The sequence below is a fragment of the Chamaea fasciata genome, unplaced genomic scaffold (genome assembly GCF_029207755.1).
Source record: "Chamaea fasciata isolate MVZ Bird 193981 ecotype frontalis unplaced genomic scaffold, bChaFas1.0.hap1 SCAF_3, whole genome shotgun sequence".
Lineage (NCBI taxonomy): Eukaryota > Metazoa > Chordata > Aves > Passeriformes > Sylviidae > Chamaea > Chamaea fasciata.
The window spans coordinates 42,527,547-42,550,717 of NW_027094088.1; the positions used below are offsets into that span (position 1 = coordinate 42,527,547).

The following is a 23,171-nucleotide window of genomic DNA, read 5'->3' on the forward strand; positions in this document are numbered from 1 at the left end:
GACACCAGAGCAACCTTTAGCTCTGCTTGTGCTCAGCTTTTGTCAGTGCACCAAGAAACCTGATTGGGTTATGGAATGGTGTGTGGTGGAAAACAGACTACCCAGTACCTCAGCTTTTCTCAGCATTCCAGAACTGGTCTTGGGTTTGGGAACCAACACCCTCCTCAGCTCTGGTGGACGACGCATCCCAATTAATAACTGGCTATTTGGACTGGTGGAGGAGACAGCTCCATCCACTGTCCTACTCCAGAGGACTTGCTTTTGGTAAGTATTTGCAGTTCTGAAAGCCAAACTGAACTGAGCGAGGACTAACACAGGTCAGTTTCTTTGGAGTTCTCTGATGTTCTTGACAATACAGTTATGCTGCTTCAAGAAACACTTCACACTCTTACGAGGAAGAAAATATCATTGGGAATAATTGTTACCAGTTCTGTAACAAATCCAATCCTAAATACAACAATCAGAGGAGTGACATAACATGAAAGAATTTGGACCCAACAGCCTTCATAAACCTCAACCCAGGCTTTTCAAGTACAAAGCATGCCTAATTCCATTTAATTCAGAGACAACCTAAGGTGCATACTTTTCAGATAAGCATCCATTTGAACCAAAAATGTCAGGACAAAGGGAATAAACAGAACTCTAATGAAAGATGGGTACAGCTCAGTGTAGCATTCTTGCTCTGCTCTTGTGCTTTAACTTGCCTTTTCCAACTTGACATATCAGGATTCCAGAAGTATGGGTCATAACCACACATTAAGAATCAATCCTGTCAACAGCTTGTTAGAATGTGGCAAACAGAGTAGGAAAAAATAAACCAACAACCTCTCACTGACAGCTGCCAGTGGTTTTATAATTCAGGTTGTAAATACAAACTATTGTGCAACAAACAAACGTGACAAAGCCTACCTCAGTTAAATTTGTTTATATGATAAAAAAATAAAATATTAAACTGCTTATAGTGCAACATTCTAATAGCATACATAAGTATACCATGCTTTGTAAATTTACTTACTGTTACATTATTTACAGTACATTGCAATGCTTTAAACTAGAGGTGAAAGAACAAAAACAGGTAATGGAAAACATTTACATACAGGTATGAGCCTTAATATTGTCCACCAAACTATCCAGTTTGCTTTGCAGACTTGTATGTTGTGCACATTCCTGGCCCCTACCACAGGATACCTTTCTGTCAGCAGTGCTCTGCCTTGTCTGGAGATAGTGGAAAGATGTTTTTAAAAACTGCATAGCCTTCAAGCTTTCTGTTTCTTCAAACACCATTTGCAAGGACAGCTGTAAAATATGTAAGAACTTCATTAATTACCCATATCTGCTCAATCTGAAAACTGAGGTCTTGAAATAAGACCGATAACTACTCACTTCTGTAGAGCCACACCAAAGCCAAATAAAATTAAAGGCCTTTTCCAGCGCTCTCTTAGTTGAAGAATGACATTTTATAGGAGGAATGCAGTTCAAGGATTCTTATCCGTTATTTAAAATTCTGGGCTTTAATTGGGAGCTAAGCTCCCAGAACACAGGGAAAAAAAAAGAATTACATGCTGCCTTATTTAATGTTCCATAAAGCTTCTGCTGTGTGCGCTGCTCAAGCTGATGAATGAATACAGTAAAAGTGATGCAGTAGCTATGCCTGCAGTACTTATTTGACAGCACTGTCCTTGTATTAGAGAAATAAAGATTAATTATAGCAGAATAATTAACTACACAGGGAGAAAGGACTGTCCGAAGAGCCACTGCATGCTGCAAGGAATTATGTAAAATCCACTGACTATTGAGAAGTGTCTTAAGGACAACTTTTTATAAGAAAGACCAAGCACAGAGCTGTTCTTGTGAGTTTAGGTGACTTATGTCTCTTCCCCTACAACTGCTAAAGGGAAAAATTCCTCCCTTGCTTTCTCTGAACATCTTTGGAAGAACTTTAGAACACTGCACACCTGTTTCCTAGGCTGCAACAACCCCAGAAGAACTACTTTAGATGACAACACTGCTTAAGCAGCAAATACTACTACTCTCCTGCTTACATTTCTGCTAATAGCAGACAGGAATCAGAATAACTTCAGGCTGCTTTTAGGTAGGGGCAAGAAAACCAGTGGAAGTTTGAAATTTAGTATTATCTTTACTTTTCAAGTCTCAGTGTTTAAGCTTCATTTTCAGAAAAGACTTTATAATAGTTTAGGACAAGATACTGTACCATACATTTTGTGAATGCTTACTTCCACTAATGTTTGTTCCCAATGCAACAGAACTGATTCACTTTCTCTGCTGTGCATCAGGTGGCTATTAGGCCTACAATGCATTTCGGGGATAGAGTATTTGAAAATGTATTCCACAGCATTACTCAGAGTAAGCTAAGATTTAGAAATACTTCAGTAAGAGCACTAGTCTTCCCAGCAGATGACAGAAGAAAAAACAAAGTATAAAACCACCAATCCATTCCACTGTGCATTATTTCAATAGATTCTCTGTAACTTTACAGGTTAACTGTGAAAAAGCTGAGCACCCAATACAGCACATTTATGAAATATGCCAATCTGACCACCACCCCAAGATTTTTGTAGCCTTACCTTCTGTATCTAAAGTAAGTATTTGGGATTTTGTGTTTTGTTTCTCTAACACCCGCATTCTTGAGCACTTTGTGCTTGTGCTCTGCGTGGTGATCTCAGCTGTCTCAAGGCAGCATCTCCATACTGAATACCTGAGCCCATTCTTTCTGGATCCAATTCTCCTGATGAGAAACAAAATGGTCACAAGAACATAGATCATGTGCAAATAATATATTCCAAATAACCCATTAACATTAGATAAAAAAGAATAATTCTATTCTGATCTATTTAAGGAGAGATTATCTCAACTCTGCCTACTTTCAGGCAATTTCTAACCTGAATCATTTTCTCCTCTAATTTAACCATATGCCATTGATCATGATGACAAAGCAATCTGTCCCAGAGTTAGGCTGCAATGAAATGCATTTGCACTACTTTGAACAAAAGAAAGGTCTAAAATGTTTTCTGTGAATACAGCTAAAAACTTCCTGCTTTCAGAGGCTCATAAGCAAAGAAAACAGTACTGTAGATGCAAGTCAAACACCAATGGATCAATCTGACAAAGATTCCAAAAAGAACTGCCCCCCAGGGAAAATGATTAACCTTTCCAACTTCTGGTATCCATTTCTGCCTACTTCACACCCTGTGCCTTCAGAACTGAACTTCTTATGGCTGTACGGTGGTCTGGCCAAGAGAGACCTCCATAAGCTCCTTACAGTCTCCATTTTCACATGATTCAGTGGATGTGTGCTGGCACAAAAAAGCCAGGAGCAGTTCACAGAAAATAAGACGTAATTCTGTGGTGGCAGTACCTCTTTAAAGCGGTCATCAAACTACAGTACCATGAGAAACTAGCTATACATTGTTTTTTCATTTGGGTTTTGGGTTTGTTTAGGTTTAGTTAGCTTGTTTGTTTGTTTAAAATGAAAGCTGCTGTTCGGCATTGATTTGATGCAGTAATCAGAAAATTCCTATAAAAATATCACGTTATTTTCATGTAAAAATTTGTTTGGCATTGGAAACATGTGATTAGGATCCAAGATAGACTTTTCAATATGGCCAGTACTTAGAACTTTAAAGACATCAAGCAGCTAGAGAAGAGAAAAATTGGAATGCAAATTAGCTATAATGACACCTAACACACAGAAGCCTGTCTCCAGCAGAAACCTGCCCACTTGTGTTGAGAAGCTTCTGGTATAATTCTAGATCTGCAAAAGTAAAAATGATTTCAACTGGGAGGCAGGAAGGTCACTTCAGAGAAACAGTTGCTAGGAAACATCCTTGAAATTTTTAGTATTACTGTTCATACCCTCTTGACTGTATTCTCTATTACATATGAGAAGCAGAATTTAAAGTTATGACTGCCATGATATTGGGTTTTTATTCTGGACTACAAAAACTGCCAAATGTCAGGCTTGGTATTTGTAGGGATGCAGCAACCCACAGAACACAGAACCTACAGTCAGACCTGACTGTGAAGGTAAACATCACCCACAATTCAAACCACCACCCCTTTTTGGATATACAGCTCTCACTTAGACATCCATTCCTATTAAAGCATATGAGAAGCACCTATAAAACAAATAGGTTATTTTACCAGAATGAAAATTTGGGGGTTTTTTTTGCTTTAATTCTAGAGGTCTTTGGTGATATTTCCATGTGCACTTTTACTAATTTTCAGATAAAAGAAAGGATTTTATAAATATAAAGCTTAATTTACCTGATTCAATTTTATTGAGTATTTTTCTTGCACACTGTACAAAGGCCTCTTCAACATTTTCCCCTGTTAGAGCACTTGTTTCCAAGAACATCAGCTCTGCATTTGACACCAAAAAAAAAATTCCTCAAAACAAGTCTGGAATACCAAGTATAGTAGTTCAAAGCATGAAAGCTAGGAGCAATAAAAATATTTTTTCAGACATCTACAGTCAAAAAAGCATAGTCTAGAAAAACTAACTTTTGATGGCAAACCCACAAAAAAACATCCTCTAAAATTTACTCAGGGACCCTGGAAAGCTGGAATCCAAAGATAACCTGGGCTATGCATGCAAAACTGCACTTGGAACCAAACTTCTCAGTTTCTCATTAAATAAGGGTTATATGCAAAAGCAAAGCCAGTAACCAGAGTTGGTAGAAAAGACTTCAATTGATTTATAAAAGCAAAACCAGATTTTGCTGTTGGTAGGACTGCAGCACGGAAGCTCAGATCAAGACTGGCTTTAGCTGACACAGAATCATGTCCTCAGGCTGGAAATTCTGAATACTACAGACCAGGTAATGGTTGTCTGGATCCATGCCCTGCACTGAACTCAGTTTACAATGAGTAAAATTCATTCCTTCAAACTGCAGCACACCCCATACAACTTTGTCTATTATCTACACACTCTTTAAGATGCTGAAACATGGGAATTTCATGTTCTTCATTTTCTCCTTTTTTGGAAGCAAGGCAATACCTGAAGCTGTATTATATTTCCTACAGGGTATATCTCCACATAGAGGGTATTCTTAAAGGAGCAGCTGTGAGTGGAAGAACCACTGGTAATGAGACATAAGCAGTGCATGTAGTTTTCACTGCAGGCACTGCCACTCTGGCGCTCAGGTACTGAGAGAATTCTTCTCTGTAGACAGGGTACAAAGTACAGCTTAACCGCACAAAAATGTAAATGATTTGAAGCATTATGCGTCTTGGAATGCTACAGGAAGGTTTTGTACTACTCACCATTTTCCTGGGCAAACCGGGATGCTTCTAAAAAAGTGACTTCACGATCTGCATCAAGATCCTTTTTGTTTCCACACAGTATTATCACAATATTTTGACTTGCTAACATTCTTGCATCCGTCAACCAATTAGTAAGTGCATTGTAGGTTTCCCGGCTGTGCAGGAAATGAAATCCTTTATTAGGACACACTCATTTCTCGTGAACAGATCACCAAAACTCAGACAGCAAATCTGTGTTTGTGGCAAACAAACTGCTGGTAGTCAGGCAAGGCACCTACACATCTCAGTGTACCAGTGATGAACAAGGAAGATTATCAAATTCCTTCATGAAACTATTTAAGAGCTTGAGTCTTGAAAAATCAAAATTAAATTAATCACAGTATCTAAACACACAACTATAAAATACTGTGTTACTGTGAAAAGCTAAGATTTTAAGGTCTTATCCAGTTTCAACTTCTGTGCATGACATTTTGGGATAACAGAACAAGATATTGTTCCAGATGGAGTTCAACTGATACTTCAATTACCAGTAGAATTGTAAGAATTTACGAGGCTTGTGTAGATGTGTGTGCCTGAAATTTCACCCCAGTGTCAGAACCTGCACTGCAGGCAGTCACCCTGTGTAGCAATGTATTTGAACAGCTTAGGCCACAGGGTGCTCCTGCCAAACTGTCTTCAGTCATTCTTATCAGAACCCTCTGGAATTCATCAAGGTTACTAAGACATAAACTGTTCTAAAATAAGAAAGAAGAGGCTAAGGAACAGAATACCAAGACTGGAAGAACTAGATAAAGGAGAGCCATGAAGCACTGGACTGTAACCAATCATATTTCCTGAAAGGTGCATTACTGAACATGTGGACAAGATAGAGGCACCAACCAAGTGATGCGTGATCGTGTGAACAAGAGTTTTAGAATGTATAAATACAGTTTAATGTAAACAAGAAATGGCTTCTGCTCTATCACATTGGTTAGTTGTCCAGAAGTCCTGACCTCCCACAACCCTGCACACACCAACTGCCATTGTAGCAGTGGTCAGGGAGAAAGCTTTCAAGCAGTAAGACTGACAGATGACTCCAGCTGACCTTAAGCACAGAACACAGATTTCAAAGCCTGCTGAGAGAACCCTTCACTCACAGAACAACAAGCAACGACCTGGTGAACCGCCACTGACCAACCCAAAACTCATCCGACAAATATCAGTCAATGGTGGCAGGAAGAATGTGTAAGGGTGTTCCATGGGCTGCCTGTAATGTTAAAATATTGAAAGATGCAGAGAAGAACAGAATCCTTGCCTACAGTTAAAGAATGTGTAGGCACAGCTAGATTCTCCAGAGGATGACCTTCTATGCCAGCACACTAACCAGCAGTTTCCACAAGAAAGGGTGCCCCACCTTGGTAAAGGGTGGCTGAAGCCCGCTCTTGTTTCTGTGGCAAGGCCTCCTGAGCCAGTGGCTGCATGTAGTCCCCCATTAGATCAGCTGTTGGGGGCCCAATCCCCACACATTTGTGTAACCCTTTGGGACTGTTCACATTTGACATTCACAGTATCTCAGCAAGTTCCAAAGCTTAAATATGCACTGAAACAGAAGTACTTCTTTTACGTACTTTCTTTATGTCCTGCCCAATCTCGATTAGAGGAGGAATCATTGCGCATTAATTGGATCTGGCAGTCTATGAGCAAAAGAGCTGCTGGCTTTCTTACCTGGTTATATCATAGACAAGCAAAGCACCTGCAGCCCCTCTGTAGTAACTCCTTGTTACAGACCTGAAATAGAATTACAAACATGTATTTCTGTAGTGCCTTCACTGTTTAAAATCTGGGTTAATATAACACAATCTGTATTATGAAACAGAATTCTTATTTACATACTTAAAACACGTTTTTTAGACAATGTTATCAGCTGTGCAGCAGCAGACTAATTACAACCAGGTTTTTGATGAAGCATTTTGATTAAATATAGCTGTACAAGGATTCTCAAAGTCCATTATGACCCCTGTGGTGCTGAAGGTATACAAATCATCATAATACGTGACCAGATACAGAACTGGAGGCTGATATCTGCCCAACACACTGAAGAGACCTCATTCGTGAAGACTACAAATCACAGCCCAGCTTTATTTAGTCCGAAGTATATCCAGATGACTCGTCTGATAGAAGACTCCTACCTGGATTGCTGCCCATTACTCAGACTTCAACCATCATACTCACCTTTGTTAACCAAGCCCTCTCCCAAAACAAAGAGACCTCAGACACATACTCCACCCCCCCCCCCCCCCAAATATATTAAAAAATGGATGTCCTATTTGATGGTGAATGTACCCAGGAATCCACTAGATTTTTATGAAGTTTCATCAACGCCTCAGATGTAGAACACTATTCAAATACAGCATTAAAAGCACACTGGTTGTTATAAGCTGACAAATTGATTGTTTTTCTCTAAGAAACTTAGGATATCTCAGTCTTCCTAGAAATGTATTTACCCCACAGAGTTTGACTGATTTTTTTATTCTCTAATAAAACTATATATAATCTTACAGTGCAATTGTTTTCATGCAGATTTTGAACAGTTTACAGCTTCCTGACATTTACTTATTCCAACCAATAGAAGGTCTCCTAAACATAAGAGTTATGTGCATACTCTTAGTTAAAAAACAATTATGAATTTGGCTGGTGAGCAAGATTTTGTTCATCTATTCCACTCATAACAGAAAATACCCAATGAAAGAAAGGGCAGAAACTCAGAACCTGCAAGGCAGCATTGCTCTACCAAAACTGATGATCTGTGTCACTGTGTCCAGGTTGGAAGGTTAATATGAAGGCAGACAAACAACTCCAGTGACTAAAAAGCTTTGTCTACTTACAAGCAGAGATTAATAATACCCACCACCCACAGCAGCAATTATAATAACACTTAATAAAATGGCTGAAAAGTGTACCTGAACCGCTCCTGTCCTGCTGTATCCCATATCTGCAATTTCACATATTTACCACCAACATTTATGATCTTTGAACCGAATTCCACTCCTATAGTATGATTTGAGTCATCTTTGACTACAAAAAAGAAGAATATTTAGAGTGAATAATTTTTTACATAAAATGATTTAGGTATTATCAAGACTCCTCAGTGTTCAAATTACAAACTTCCTGAACCATCAAATTCAGTGCTGCTCATAAGCTCACTGCCATCACACAGAAATGAATGTTCTCACAATTTTTGACAGTTAGGTCAATCCAAACTTACTACTAGAAAGGCCTGCTTTAAATAATTTCCAGTTCACTTTAATAAGTAGCAAGATACTTCTTATACGCTTTTTTCCAACTGTGTTTTCTAATACTTTGATGCCATTTAAAAATAAGATTCATGGGAATGCACACAGTCTTGACCATGAATATGCAAGAGCCAATTCTTCTTTTACACACAAAGTTAAGATACTTGCTCTATGTATGCTGTTGATATCACAGAATCTCAGCAATTTACAGCTGCCCCTACTAGGAGCAAGGGCTTATTTCAAGTTCACTCAGAATCAAGCCATGTTCCTTAGTGCTGACACACTGTCCTCCACATGAACTTACATTTCTTTTCAATAAACTGATGTAGCAAACAGGATTTTCCAGTTCCAGCATTTCCTATCACCAAGAACTTAAACAGGAAATCTGAAGATTGAAAGAAAAAGAAAAAAAATTGCTGAATTTTAGTATGGACTCATATTTTCATTACAAGAACAAGCTCACATGCCAGCTATTCTCTGGTAGCTGTTATTTCAAAGAGAAGTGAATAGATGACAAAATTAGCAAAATAGCAATAAATCTGAAGAATTATCCAGTGTCTGCAACAGTGATGTTACACAGCAAGAACTCAGATTTCTTCTTTATGGAGAGGCAAGAAAAACAGAACAAAGCAGAAATAGCTGAATCTGAGTTCAGCTAAAATAGGCTGAATCGCAGGTAAATGGTTCACTTTTATTCCAGTAATGTGTCTGAGGAGTGTGTAAGCTATTAACTACAGTCAACACAAATATATAATGATATCATTCCTCAAAATCTACAATTCCAGAGAGGGGTGGTCGTTTTGGGTTTTTTTTTGGGGGAGAGAGTTGGTTGGTTGTGGGGTTTTTGCTGTTTTGTTTTGGTGGCTTTTTTGTGGGTTTTTTTGTGGTTTGGTTTTTTGTTTATTTGTTTGTTTTTTAGATTTACAGTAACTTGAACTTCTCTATTAACACTTTAATACCCATACTTCGTTTTTAGTCCTTGTACAGCTGGGACAACCACAGTTATTTCTCTGCAAAATTTAGAGGGAAGAAATAATTTTTATTTTGGGATGCCTAGTTTGACATTTCCTCCACATGTTGAATTAATATACATGTATTTCTGTTACTTATTTATGAGCCATTTATATCAATGTTCATTGGTAATACACATTTTCAAGATTTATGGCGCATTCCTATTGTTTTAACAGTTACATAAAATGCTTTAATGCTACCACCACAAATCTGCTTTCAGTTTTGCTAAAGACTGAAGAAAGCTTCCCTGTCTTACTGCTCTCAAAAATGATAAACTGATAAGAAAGCTTACAACTGCTTCCCCTAATATACTGCCACTAAGGCAACCTTTACAGCTCATGCAAGATTCCCGATTTATTTTTCTACCAGCAGCAGATTTTTTACTCTTTATCACACAGTTTCTCTAAGAAACAGAGCAGGTCTCCAGAAGACATCTGGTATGCATGCAAGGAAAATGATAAAGTGTGCAATATCAACGAAAATAAAAACATTAATTTTGTTACGAGTGTTCAAAGCTGTCAATGAGGGTATAGGCCCAGGGGATGGCAGAATAAAAAGAAAACTAAATTATGCTAAGTAAGTCAAAGAACTGATAAAATCCTCTACCAGGACTTCATTTTAATACTTAGTTCTGAAAATCTAATTTAGGATCCACACAAATCTATGTGTTCATTCCATTTCATGAAGGAGTTACTTGTTATGGTGTATCATAAACACTCCCTAGCAAGGGCAAAAGGAACAAGCAAGTCCCTCAAATGCTAAGAAGATTCCCACTGTTAAAAATACAGTGGAAATGTCTACCATTCTTCATCTTCACCTGTCTTCTGGATTTTATTCATATTTAAAATGAGGTAATGTTTTACTAAGGGTTTTTGCTTTTTTACATTTTGCCCTTCTTGTTTCAAATGCTGTAACAGGCTCAGACTAGATTCTGACTTCCACCCTTCTCAGAAAATGTTTGTTTCTTCCTCACAAATGTGACCATTTACATGCTCAAGACTTTCTGTTCCAAAAGCCTCCCATTCGTCACGCCTCCACCCAGCTGCTCATGCTTCCTGGATTAAAAAAAAAAAGAAATAGCTACAAAAAGGATTTTCCTTCAGGTTGTGAAAATTTTGTGTTAACTCCTCTACAGAAGGGCCCTTCGTGTCATCTCAACTGCAAAACATGCTGAAGCTGAGAACCCTTCACTCTATCAAGTCTTCACTGTTAGTATGAAATGCAGAGACCATAAATAGCCCAAAGCATTAGGTTAAGAAAAAATTCATCTCAAAGAAAGCCAAGTTTTAATTTTTATGGATCAAATATCACTGGTTAGCTGCCTTTTACAGCATTTTGTATATTTAAACTACTTTGTGAGTAAGTGTGTGGGTGTATAATCTCACTGGTTTTACCACTTTCAGAGCACTCCAAAATACAAGATATTCTGAGACATAGACACAATTAAAATAATCTGTTTCTGATTCTGTCGTTTTCCCAAACATAAATCCGAAATCCAATTAAAACTGTTTCTACTTTGCATCTGGTGAATGCTGTTTGTCAGATTTTCTCCTTAAAAACAATTATAAATTCAAGTTCACCTTCCTTTCCCCCCCCCCCCCCCCCCCCCCCCAGGGAAGACTTGTGTTCTTGCCAGTAGTACAACAGCAAACCTAAACCAGGGAAGGACTAAAACCAACACTCAATTCCGCCACTAATCTGCACTGGAACTGCAAGCACTGCCTGTCAAACGTGGCTCACGAAGGTGAATTTGTGCAAAGCACAAACCCACAGTGAGCAGCAAATGTAACACCCTGTTCCCTTTTGCACAGACAGGCCTAGGGACAACCATGTCACTGCCAAGGACTGGTCTGGAGGAGCATCAGAACAGCAGTGGATTTTTGCCTGAGGTGTTTCAAATTGAGGTGCTTTATATTTTGCTCTGAAAGCAACAGTGCTATTTGGGGATTTTATATTCATGCCTTTAAATTGATAATATATTTTAGCAGAGCTTCATAATAAGCTCCTAATTCCTCTCAAGATTCTATTGTGCCAGACAAATTTAAAAGGGAATCTCTCTTACAAGTAAACCACTTGGATGCCAGTTCAATGCCTGCTTACTTAGTAGACAAAAAATAAATTTCCATCTGACAAAATAGCAAATGGGCTTTTTAAGATGAAACTTGAAACTAGTTACAATTCACTTTTTCCACAGTATGAAAGAGAAATGTATTTTATTCCACCAAACTAAGAGAAATGTGTTTAGTCCACATAAAATGAAAATGTTAACACTTCTAAAAATGATAACCTTTCTGCACCAAAGATAGCAAGGTTTCCAAACACATGTAGACTCGAAGACACTTACATTCACAAATATAACCATGCTTCTATAATTTAAAACTCCAATTTTATGTAAATTATTCAAACTGCCAAAAAGCTTTTAGACTTATGTTATCAGTTTATCTGTGAGCACTGGATAACATGGTTCAGGAGATATGGAATACTCTGCACATTTAATCAACTGCAAGGAAGGACAAGAGAAAGGCTTTGCCAAGACCAAATGTTAAAAATACCAAGGTTTAACAAACTTTTAGCATATTAACAAATAAGGTAATACCAGGTAAGAACAGGGAGAACATTTTTCATCTTGTTATTCTGCAACTTCTTTCTTATAATGTCTTTCTGTATGACAATTGGTACCACATCAACTATATTTTTATTACTTATTTTAACACATGATTTAGGACACAAAATGTTTTCTCTTTGAGCTGTACAGATGTATGTAAAATTTAGCACAGTTCGGAAGTATAGAAATCAAACAGTTTGGGGCAGACAGCTTCTTTTACACCACCACTGTGGACTCAAACTATATATTCATTCTTAGCAACTTCAGCAAATGCAACTCACATTCTAGTGTTTGCACTACTGCTTAATTGCTCTAGTTTTTCTTTTTGGTGTCCTCTTCCCAGAGGAGTTCGCTTCATTTCATTGCTTTTTTTTAATCTCCTTTTTTTTTTTTCCCAATTGACAAAGCAGCTCAGAGCTCCAACATTCCAGACAGCTGCCAACGCTGTCACCCTAGAGAAACTTTTCTTTTGAATTCTGTTGTTCCTTCTTCATAGAAAAGCTGAAAACATCATTCAGATGTTAAAAATGCTTGCTGCCATGCTGGCTACTGAAAAGGTCTAGAAAAGTTAAAGCACTTTGCCTTGAAATAAAATCGTTTTCATATAGAAGAGATTTAGGATCAAAACTGAACTCTGTGCCAAAGGGAAGAAAGGTTACAAAAGAAGCACTACAGAAATCATGAGGAGATGAAAGGCAGCACATGATGGCTGTTTAAGGAAATTAGGAATTACAAAGAATCACCTTACTTCCCTCTGAGTGTTACATGCATCACCTGATCCCAAACTGGGTAGGGGGTGCATGAAATGAAACTTATTTTCCAGCACAGGCAAAAAGGAATAAAATTGTGGCTTCACCCTAAAGATGCACCAGCAGCGCAAGCTGTTAAACTACATAAATTACATCATGTCTTTTGTGTTTTTTTTTTTTCTTTTGGGGGTGGTGGTTCAGTGTGAGCTGAGGGGAAAGGAGAAGAGAGACAATTGTGGGCTTTGACTCAAGTACCAGCAAAAGCAGATGGTTGATGTGGCAACCACCCCCAGACATGCAACCTCCTCCGTGAACTGAAGTCTGCTTCAGCAGAAGAAATAGTCAAGCAGATTCTGAGATGCTGGAGCTTAGTCTTTGAAATGCAGTGGGAATTAAATTGTTTCCTTTACACTGCTAATACAGTAGGGTAGGGGGAGAGACCAAATTAGATCCCCAATCTCAGTTTGAAATACTCCCAACTCCTTGCTACAGAGAGGAATTTATATTCACTAATGCTGACCCTTTGGAAACTCTCTCATTCATTACACAGGGCAGGAGGAAAGAGGGCTCTGAAGCATTTCTGCTGGCACATGCTGCCTCTAAATGAAAGGAGGAGCTATTCCCAATGCTTACTCCTTCCTCTAGCAGAAAGTTAACAAGATAAACAGGTAGAACAGATCAACCTGGCTCTATTCCAATCTGCACAAAGAATGCTTCAAAGGGGGGAAGTTCTGCTTCCTTACAAGTGAAAGAGCTATGCACTCTAAGAAATAAAATCAGATTTGAAACAAACTGAAGACCAGAGTGATAAATGCAAATACCATCAGGCAAACGGCAGGGAATGGGATAGTCAGAAAAGGACAAATCAAATTGTCCAGACCAAAAAGAATTATTTCCAAATAGATGGAAAGACTACACATTCTCTGCCAATGGTAAATTTATGTGACCAGACTGGGATTTGTAGATGCTGGTGGAAAAAAACCACAAGGAACTAAGGAGTGAAGACATTTGACTTGAATCTTACACACTGCATTTATTCAATGCCCAGACAAATTCCATCCTTCTATCATTTAAAATCCAAAGGTTGCTTTGCATTTATTTATTAAGGATAAATGACTTTCTGTCAGGCTGTATTTAAGACAAAAACAGGTATATTTTGCACTGGAAAGCAAGCTAAAACATGCATGTGTTGTTATATGGCAATTATCTACAGAAAGGCCATTACATCTCAGAAAACCTGAGTTAAAAGCGTTTCCTATGAATAAGAGATCTGTTTCCAATGTTAAATGTCAAACTTCTAAAAGAATGACCCTTTTTCTCCCAAGAGCAGCAGGAAAATGTTCTTTCCAAACCTAGTCTCAAAATTCATGGAGTTATCTCGTATTCATGTTTGGTTTGGTTCTGGCACTTTGCATGGGAAATAAACCGAACACATAAGAATTGAACAGATATTGAACTGAACACATAAATAATTGAACAGATAAGAAAGCTAAGAACAGAAGATACACAACTGATGTAATAGATCTGCAGGAGTGAAAATATGAATTGTAAGCAAAATTCAGTGTCAAGACTGAGAAGCTGCAGAACTGTGTTTGAAAAGAGGGAAGAGACAAGAATCTCAATAATGGACAGAATGAGCTGTGAAAAGTGAGTGAACAGAAAGCCTTTGAAGAAGACAGAATCTGACACAGAGGAAGAAACTAAAGGGAGGGAAAAAAACCCCAGGAGACATGAAATTAACAGTGGTGGCCAGAGGAAAGGCTCTTTATTCCCTATGGATTGAGAAAAAATACTGAAAAAAATAACCCACCTTGCAACAGAAAGAGAAGTTGAAACCTCACAGCAACACTAAAGTCATATAAAAGTCAAACAGCGAAACAACTTTGGGAAGAACAACACCAACCCAACCACCAGCCAGTTTCTGAGCCTACCTGTACAGGATAAAAAGCTTGAGGTTACATAATTAAAACGGGTCATAATTCAGGTGACAAGAAAAACCTAATTCATGACTAAGCATTTACAAACGATACGGATTCCAGGAGGAGGATCCAGTATCACCAGGGGGAAACGGACCTAACACTTCTCACATTCTCCATGGCCATTGTAACAGCTGGTCAGCAACAAACCCCTCTTTGTTAGGACAGTGAGCACGTTGAACCCAGAGAGTTCATCCAGCACACAAGATCCATAATTCAATCACATGGTACTGCTAACTTTGATCTATCAGTGGGGCTGCTACATATGTGGACAGGACACTGCAAAATTAGATACTGACTACTGCTATGGACAGAGGTTGTAGAGCCATTAGTTATATGTTATGCTATAACAGCTTTTATTCTCCTGTGTTCTGCAGAACTTGACACTCTCAAGCATTCTAACTCTGAATTTTTTGTAGCCTTCATGTGCACAGGACAAACACAGAAACTCCAAAACGTAATATAACAAACAAGAATTAAACAAATAGCAGGAACAACCCACAACTACAAAGCTTCTATTTCAAGGGCTTGCTTTGTAGGATACCAAAATAATCAGAAAGTATCAACAGTTCCAGTGGGCTTACTATCCCTATTCTGCATCACTGGAACACTGCAAAAAAAGTTTAATTGTTCCGGTTTAAGATACCAATCATCTATATGGCTTACCTAGTATTACAGCACCAAAGGAGGAGCACCACTGAAATGCTGTCATCTCTGGTTTTCTACTAACTCTTTTGCTCAGAGACCACCATAAGCACAGCCAAAGTGATCCCAGTTCTAGATCACAGGAGTACAGAGCATGAAGAACTTATTTAAACTCAAATCTAAATGGATAAAGCACACCCCTCTGGTTTCTACATGTAAGTTTCACATGTTTCTAGAACAGATGGACAAAAGAAGCAGGGTTTCAGTATCCTAATACTGGCACTTCAAGGGTTGCCGCACCCTTTTGCCTCGTTTTGCCCCCTGGGTTCTGTGCATTTGGTGTACACTGAAGCACTGACCAGCAGGACAGAACATCAAGCACTGATGACTACAGTATTGAAAACAAAATGACTTACACAGTAGAAACAATCAGGTCACTTGGCTCACTCCTGATGTACATCCCAGCCTCCAAAACAGTTTCCAGAGTTGTCGTGTCCAATTTTGCTTTGATTATTTAATTGTTCCATATTCAATTCTGATCCTACTCTCATGGACTATGAACCTATTACACGGCTTTACAATATGTTTTTACGCACAACAGTGTCTTTACAATGGAAAATATTACAGAACCCTATGGTAGGGAAAGGGTAGGAAAGAAATCTATTCAAAGCAGAGTTTCAAATAAAATTATACAGAAAAGAAATTAATACTGTTCGGTTGTTTCTCGTCTCCTCCACCTAGCCAGCAATACCAGCTCTGCCTGCCTCTTTGACTCCTCACTTCTCTTTGATGCTTCCCAGCGACGCACTGGACACACCCTGTCAATGACTGCACTCCGACTTACTCCATCGGATGTTTTCCTACCGGGGTAGTCAGACACCCATGCCGACACTGGGACATACGAATAGACCCACTGATCTTTTCCCTCCCAACGCACTCTCACAGTCAATTCTTTTTGAGGTCTGCACGTCTAAGACAACAGGACCGAAACCTTAACTTGAACACCCGCCAGCTCCAAGTGAAGGAAGGGGCAGTTTCTCCCAGCGGACACGCACTGCAACTTTCCTTCTAGACTCCGCGGACCGCAGCAAGCAGCGCCCAAGCCGGTCCCTGTTTACCCTGAAGGATAACTCGGAGGGCTGGGGCCGGGCAGCCAGGGGCGGGGCAGGAGCTGGAGGCTCAGGGCAGTGGGGACAGAGGGACCCGCCCGAGCCCGGGGAGCCCTCACGCCACACCGGCTCCTTCCCCGCTCCTCAGGGGACACTGCCCAGCCCCGGGCCCGCTCCCCCGGAGGGGAGGAGGGAGAGGGGGATCCCCTCACCCCGCCCCCGGATCCTACCGTAGGTCTCGGACATGGCACTCTGCGACATCCCGGGAGGGCCGACCCCCGCCGCCGCTGCTCGCTGCCTGCCCCGCCCGGGCTCGGCGCTGTCGGCGGAGGGAACCGAGCAGGCCCCGCCGCCCGCGCCCGGCTCAGCCCAGCGCCGCCCCGCCCCGCGCCGTTGCCGCGCAGGCGCGCCCGGGCCCCGCGCGCCCCCCCGCCCCCCACGCGCAGGCGCGGCGGCTCGCGGCCGCGGCCCCGCCCCCCGGCGGCCCCGCCCCCCAAACAAGGCGCACGTGCCCGGGATGCTCCGCCCCGCTCCCCTCACAGGGAATGCGGCGACCGGAACGCGCTCCCCGGTGATGGCCGCAACGCGGGCTCGTTACTCGTGCGCAGCGCCAGGTCACACACCGAGGCGCTGTTCCTGCGGTTCTCCGTGTTTTGTTCCAGTTCGCGCCAAGCAGGGAGCCCGGCGGTGGCCCACAAAAGGCTGGCTCCCCGGTCACCAGAACGTTTCGCGATTTATACATTTTAACAAGCGAAGGTGCCGGCATTCCTTGGTTACGAATTACACACTTTTAATTAGTTCTCAAACCCCTGTTTGGTCGTCGTTCCTCTCCTTTGTCATGGTGCTTATTGCTCAGGCTCAGTTCTGCTCTCCCGAGTCCGGGGTCCGTTTCGAGTAGGTGGTCAGTGAGTCGGTGGTCGTGATCTCCCACTGCCGGCGTGACCTTTCCCTCAGGTACTGCTCGGTCCTCCTGACTTCACTCCTGGCGGCTGTCATCTAGACAGACCATTCATCCTGGGATTGCCTTCTCTTTTTTCTTATAAGAAAAGATTAGTGGAACGTACAATGTTCACAATGCAATTGCTTAATCGTAACTACGCAGCTATAGCTGCTGAAAACAACAGAAAAGGTTGCAAAGTTTGGTTCAAATCTTCAGGGGCTCAATACCAACAGTGCCTGGCCTGTATTATTCTTTACTGGATGTCTTAACTGCTCTGCCAACCCTGGTTAGTCTGACAGCAAAGGGCACTACAGCTCCCACCACAACAGCTTTTCTGTCTATGCCATTCCAAAATGGTACTTCCTGTGTATGCTCCATGTTCTCCTTTCTTCCAGTCCTTAGAAAAATTCCTCTTCTGTTATTTCCTCTTCTGTTATTTCTGGCTTTTTTTTAATCTCGTTGCTCACAGCTTCACATCCTTTCCACTTCTCCTTCATCTCCCGAGCTGTAGGAAAAACTGCCTCTGCCTGTCCCAGCCACCTCCTTGCCAAATCCTTAGCTGGTCAGAGGTCAGCTTTGAAGTTCCCATCTCTAATCAGTGGAACAACATGTGCTGAGCCAGCACCAAGAACTCCTCAGAGAATCTGCTGATTGTTCTTGTTGTGGGTACATAAAGACAAACTCACCACAGTTTTCAAAGAACCAACTCCTTCATGAGTTCATATTATTAACAGTAATTGGAAGTTGTATAAACAAGTCCCCAGAGTTGGCACAGCCCTGACACACAGAGGATATTGAGGCCTAAAATGTCATAAGTGAATGTTTCTCTGTGGCATCTGCTCTCCAAAATGCTGTGGAAAGCTGAAGAGCCTTCACATGAGCTGTATGGATGCCAGCATATCATAGATGTGAGCTTTCTGTCTGAAAGCTGTTCCCCAGAATGGTAGATTCTGAGGCTCAGGCTGGGCTTTAAAGTAGTTCGGTCTAACATCACCAAATCTCTGACAGATGTTGGTTATTTTTGCTCAATTCCCCCTGTCCCCGCCCCCAGAAAACAAACCCAGTGAATCAAAACACCCCCACCAAACCCCAAAACACAAACTGAATGTCTTAACAAACAAACAAACAAACAAACAAACAAACAAAAACAAACAAAAAAAGAGTCCAAGATACTGAAGTAAACAGATTTTACTAGATTACTAAAAATATGTCATGTTGCATCCATGTTATATGCAAGAACAAGGAAATTTGGACATCTTGCACTGTACAAACTTTAGGTTAAGGGGTAAATTAGTCTTTTTTTTTTATTCTGTGTATCTTGCAAGATGACTTTGTTTTATGGAGTTTGTATTTGGTAAATGTGTCTTTGTGTTAGTACCACATTCCTTTGCTTCCAATCACTCTTGGTAAGTTTACATGCACATATCAATAAGGCACATTAAAGCTGTAAATGTTTCTATAAAAGCTATTAGTTTAATACTGAAGAGGAAGGTGAAGGTTGGAAGAATGTTAAAGACAGAAGAACGTGAGAGATGAATAGGATTTGGTGTTTTAGAAATTTTGTCTTGAAGAATGAATTAGAACAAATAGTAAAATTCAGAAATAATAAAGACTGCACTAGGCTAGAAAATATAGGCTGATACCTCAGTAATTTGAGAATGTTGGGCCTGTATGTTAATAAAATCATTCTTTCTGAGCAATAAACCATAAGTAGCTAGAATTAGCCTTGTCAGCGTCTATCTTAAGCGCAAAGGTGAAAAAACCCCCAAAGCCAAATGTTTAATTCACATGATTTATGATTTCTGTTGATTACATCTGCTAGAAGCTTTTGGCTTATGTAAAAAGAGGTGTATTATGTCATATTGGATCTGCACGTCACATACTTCCTAAATTACTTTCACCAGAGTTACTGTGCTTATAACTGGTTGTGGTTGTAAAATTACTGCTCAGGAGGTTATGTTAATGGTTCTCTAAAAGTGCTAATCTCATTTTTTACTAGTTTTTACTACCAGTGTACCATAATAGGAATGGAAGAGGAGCCAGACTCAGGGTGGGGTATTCTGTGAAATCTCTGCCAAGATAAAATAACAAGACCCAGGACTTTGCAGATTTGAGCACAGCTTTTGATGAGTGACTTAGCACTGCAAAGGGCCAGATCCTTTTGTTTTCTTTTGCCTTTCCTTTCCTTTTTTATGTAAGGGACCAAAGTCTGTAACTGAAGCTGGGCTGTGTTTTTGACTCCCCGCCGCCGTAGGCTGCTGTCCGGGACTGGAGCGCAGCCGCAGGTGGGATGGGCTTTGCCGTGAGGAAGTGGTGGGGATGTCTCGCTCTGGTCTGAAGGTGGCACTGCAAGGCTGTGTGTGGAAGGCGCTGCAAGTAGCTGGAGGCTGCTGTTGGCTCTTAGCTGTGTCTGTGTGGCACCCAGTCCGACCTAGCGTGCTCAGGTGAAATGGGGAACGATGTATTATTCTGCTGCTCTTCCCTGTTCCTTGCGTGTTGAATACAGAAAGCGACCCAGCATATGTGGAAGCCGCTGCCATCAGCTTCATGTGAAGCAGCGATGAATGTGACTCCAGCAACCCAAATTAAATCTGAAGACAAGTCATTGATACTCTGAGGAGCCTCTGAGACTGCCGTGATCTCCTTGTACGCAGTGCCCTTGGCCAGCTGGCTTCATCTGAAAACAAGTGGGATCATCTGAACATTGTCATCTTCAGCTTCCACAGGAACTGCCTTCAATCTGTGAACACATTTGTCAATGTGAGCATGTGCAGCTCACACCTAAGAACTACTAGCACTTAAACCAGCATTAGGCAGACATTGCATCACTCTCTTTCAAGTAGAAAAGTGATATCCATGTATTTTAAATAACAAGAAATGTAGTAGTCCTTCTCGTTAGATTAGGACCTTGCTTTTAGAAGGACCTTAACCCACTTCACATGGTGTGCAGGTAGTCTGAATTCCTGATCCTCAGGCATCCAAGGAGTATCTGAGGATCCTCAAGGGACCAAGCACCTAAGAGGTGTAAACTGGTTTAGTACCACTGCCACAGCAGCGCTGACGGGCTGGCACCACACCAGGGAGAGGGTTACCTCCCACTGTACCAAGGCTGTCACCTGCTCATGGCCATCTGGAGCCAGAGCAAGGGAACGATCAAACCAGTCCAATGCCAGGGAATCACCCTGGGGTTACCAGGGCAGTTCTTTAAAGACTTACATGTACTCTGTGTTACACCACTAAAATTATCACAGTCAGAGAAATATGGTATATAATTGTAGCTATGTATGAAAATTTATGGGTTGGATGCTTCTAAAATCATGGGCTCAACCCTCCACTGCTAGGTCAGAATGATGAAAGCTGATGAGAGAGACTGCAAAGGTACATTGGTGCTGTAACTGAACTCCTTTCTCTTGCCCCATGGTGAACTTTTCCAAAACTAAATATGAAGACCACAAGATATGCTACTGGAAGCTGCTGACAGCTATAGAACGCCATGCTGTGTGCTAAACATCTGCTTTAGTCTTTCACCATGGTCTCTTCACCAGTAGGTGTAGGTAGTAGGAGCCACACTGCACAACCTGATATTGTGAAAAATTACCACAAGATGGCATAAGCTCATTTTAGGATAGCTTTATGCTATAGCACAGAGAATCAAATTTGCCCTGATATTGGAATGAATATTAAGTCTTTTTTTTTTTTTTGTGCAGAATCTGCTTTAGGTGTTGTGTCCAGGGAGGCACTTTTATCAACATGAAGCTATATAGATATGCTATATTTAGAAAAGAAATGCACAGAATAAGAAAAAAAAATTAAAGCAAATCAGACTATAGGCCACAACTTTTAAAAAGTTAGTGATTTAATTTTTCAGGAAACACATAAATAGAGTGAAGGGGCCTAAATACTTATTTCAGCGTGTCAAAGGATGCACAGGAAAATGAAGACAACAGAAATTTGGGACATATTGTTAGTGTACATAAGTCATTGCCAGTGTCTAGAATACAGGCAGATTGATTTGACACCCATGTTTTATGAAGTTAGCCTCATGGTGTCACCAATTAACTTCTCTGTTGGTGAAATGATGATAATGGGATATAATTGGCTGCATATGTTCACTTTTAGCAATAGGAAATGGCTGGGTGGTTTGATGTTTTTAATACTATACACTTGAACTAGAAGATTTTTTAGCAGATTTCTCAGGGACACGAGGTCATGTTCATGTTCTCCCTTTCATCCCTCAAATCAGTTCTCCCTGTTCAGAAAAACTCATATATAAGGAAAAGGCCTCTCATTTGGGTCCTGTTTCTCAAGTGAATATCCTTGAAGACACAATACAGCAGCCTGGATTCAATTCTGACTCTTTGGTTTCATGGGATTCCTGCAGCACCAGGAAGCAATCACTGCTTTCTGGGCACAGTCAGTATCACTGCAGAATGGGAGGCACCTCTGGAGAGGTCTTCAGCCCATGGATCACTATTGTGTGTCTGAGGACAGAGTGGATCACATTCTCTCCACTGGCTCTTTTTTTTAAGTGGGAGACCAGTGCAAGCCTTGAAAAACTAACACAGACACCTAAAAGTGGGAACTATCAAACCCTACCCCAGGGGGTTTGATTTCACCTTCCTTTCTCCAGGCCTTGCTTGTGCTGATGGAGAAAGCCCAGTGATAGGGCACCAGACTGGTGGGGAAACCCCACAGAATTCCCAGAGCCTGTGCCCTTTGTCTGTCCCCTGCCCTTCTGCCTCCCCAGTGGTCCATTGCTGCCAGTATGCTCTCAGTATCTTCTGCTTGCACCTGCTTTTGGAAGCAGCCAGGAAGTGTGTTCATTCAGCTGATGTTACACTGTTTTGCAGCTTTTAGGCTTGCTTCTGGCAGCTCATCATTCCATTGGAATTAAAATGGGCAACCTTTTGTTCAGGTTTGGTGGGTAGAGCCAAATTTCAATATGGTTATCTTCCTCTCTAGACTGTTGCATTCCATAATACATGCAGCCTGTAGTGGCATCCTTGCCTGTGAAAGCTGCTTTCATTAAACAGTCTAAACAGACTGTGAAACTCTTGGAATATGCTTGTTTTTTTAGTGCACAGATGTGATTCAAGGGAGATCTGGTGGGACACAGGCTGGCAGTGCCACGTTATGCTCAGTGAAGAGAGCTCTCTGACCAGCAAAAGATTGGTCAGAAGTTTCTGTGCTTTTCAGCCTCAGTGTTGTTAAAATAAGTTGCAACTGCATGTAATGCTTTCCTGATACCGCTCTCCCTCCTGAAGGTAGTGATATGCAGCCGTGAAAGCAGCCATGCATCCTGGGACAGGCCAGCTTCCATGTAAAAAGGCCAAAGAATGTCACACTGCACATCCATCATGGATGTAAGGAGAGCTCAGCAGCTGCAAGAGAGTTGGGAGAAGAGAAGGGAATCTTATGTAGGGGATGTCCCTATGGTTAAAATCTCGCTGTGGTTTTTCCTGAGCCTGGAGATGTGATCTGTGCCAAGGCAATTTGAGAAGACTAACTCTGCAGTGCAGTGTTAAGGCTGTCATTGCTAAATGTGTGATAAATTTCTTCAAAGCCACAGAATATTTTTGTT

The 23,171-nt window shown here is 41.0% G+C and overlaps 1 protein-coding gene across 2 annotated transcripts; it reads right to left on the reverse strand.

The window, feature by feature from the left end:
* Positions 1–828: 828 nt before the first annotated feature.
* Positions 829–17,013, reverse strand: RAB4A (RAB4A, member RAS oncogene family). Of its 2 annotated transcripts, XM_066178765.1 has the most exons (8): positions 16,881–17,013; positions 8,860–8,940; positions 8,223–8,337; positions 6,988–7,050; positions 5,284–5,438; positions 4,285–4,380; positions 2,586–2,746; positions 829–1,296 (listed from the first exon to the last, which is right to left on the reverse strand). In XM_066178765.1, exons 1-7 carry the CDS (start codon positions 16,909–16,911, stop codon positions 2,631–2,633), a joined length of 657 nt encoding a protein of 218 aa, XP_066034862.1. In that variant the 5' UTR covers positions 16,912–17,013; the 3' UTR covers positions 829–1,296; positions 2,586–2,630. The 2 variants fall into 2 exon arrangements, with proteins under 2 accessions (XP_066034862.1, XP_066034863.1); XM_066178766.1 differs by lacking the exon at positions 4,285–4,380.
* Positions 17,014–23,171: the final 6,158 nt, after the last annotated feature.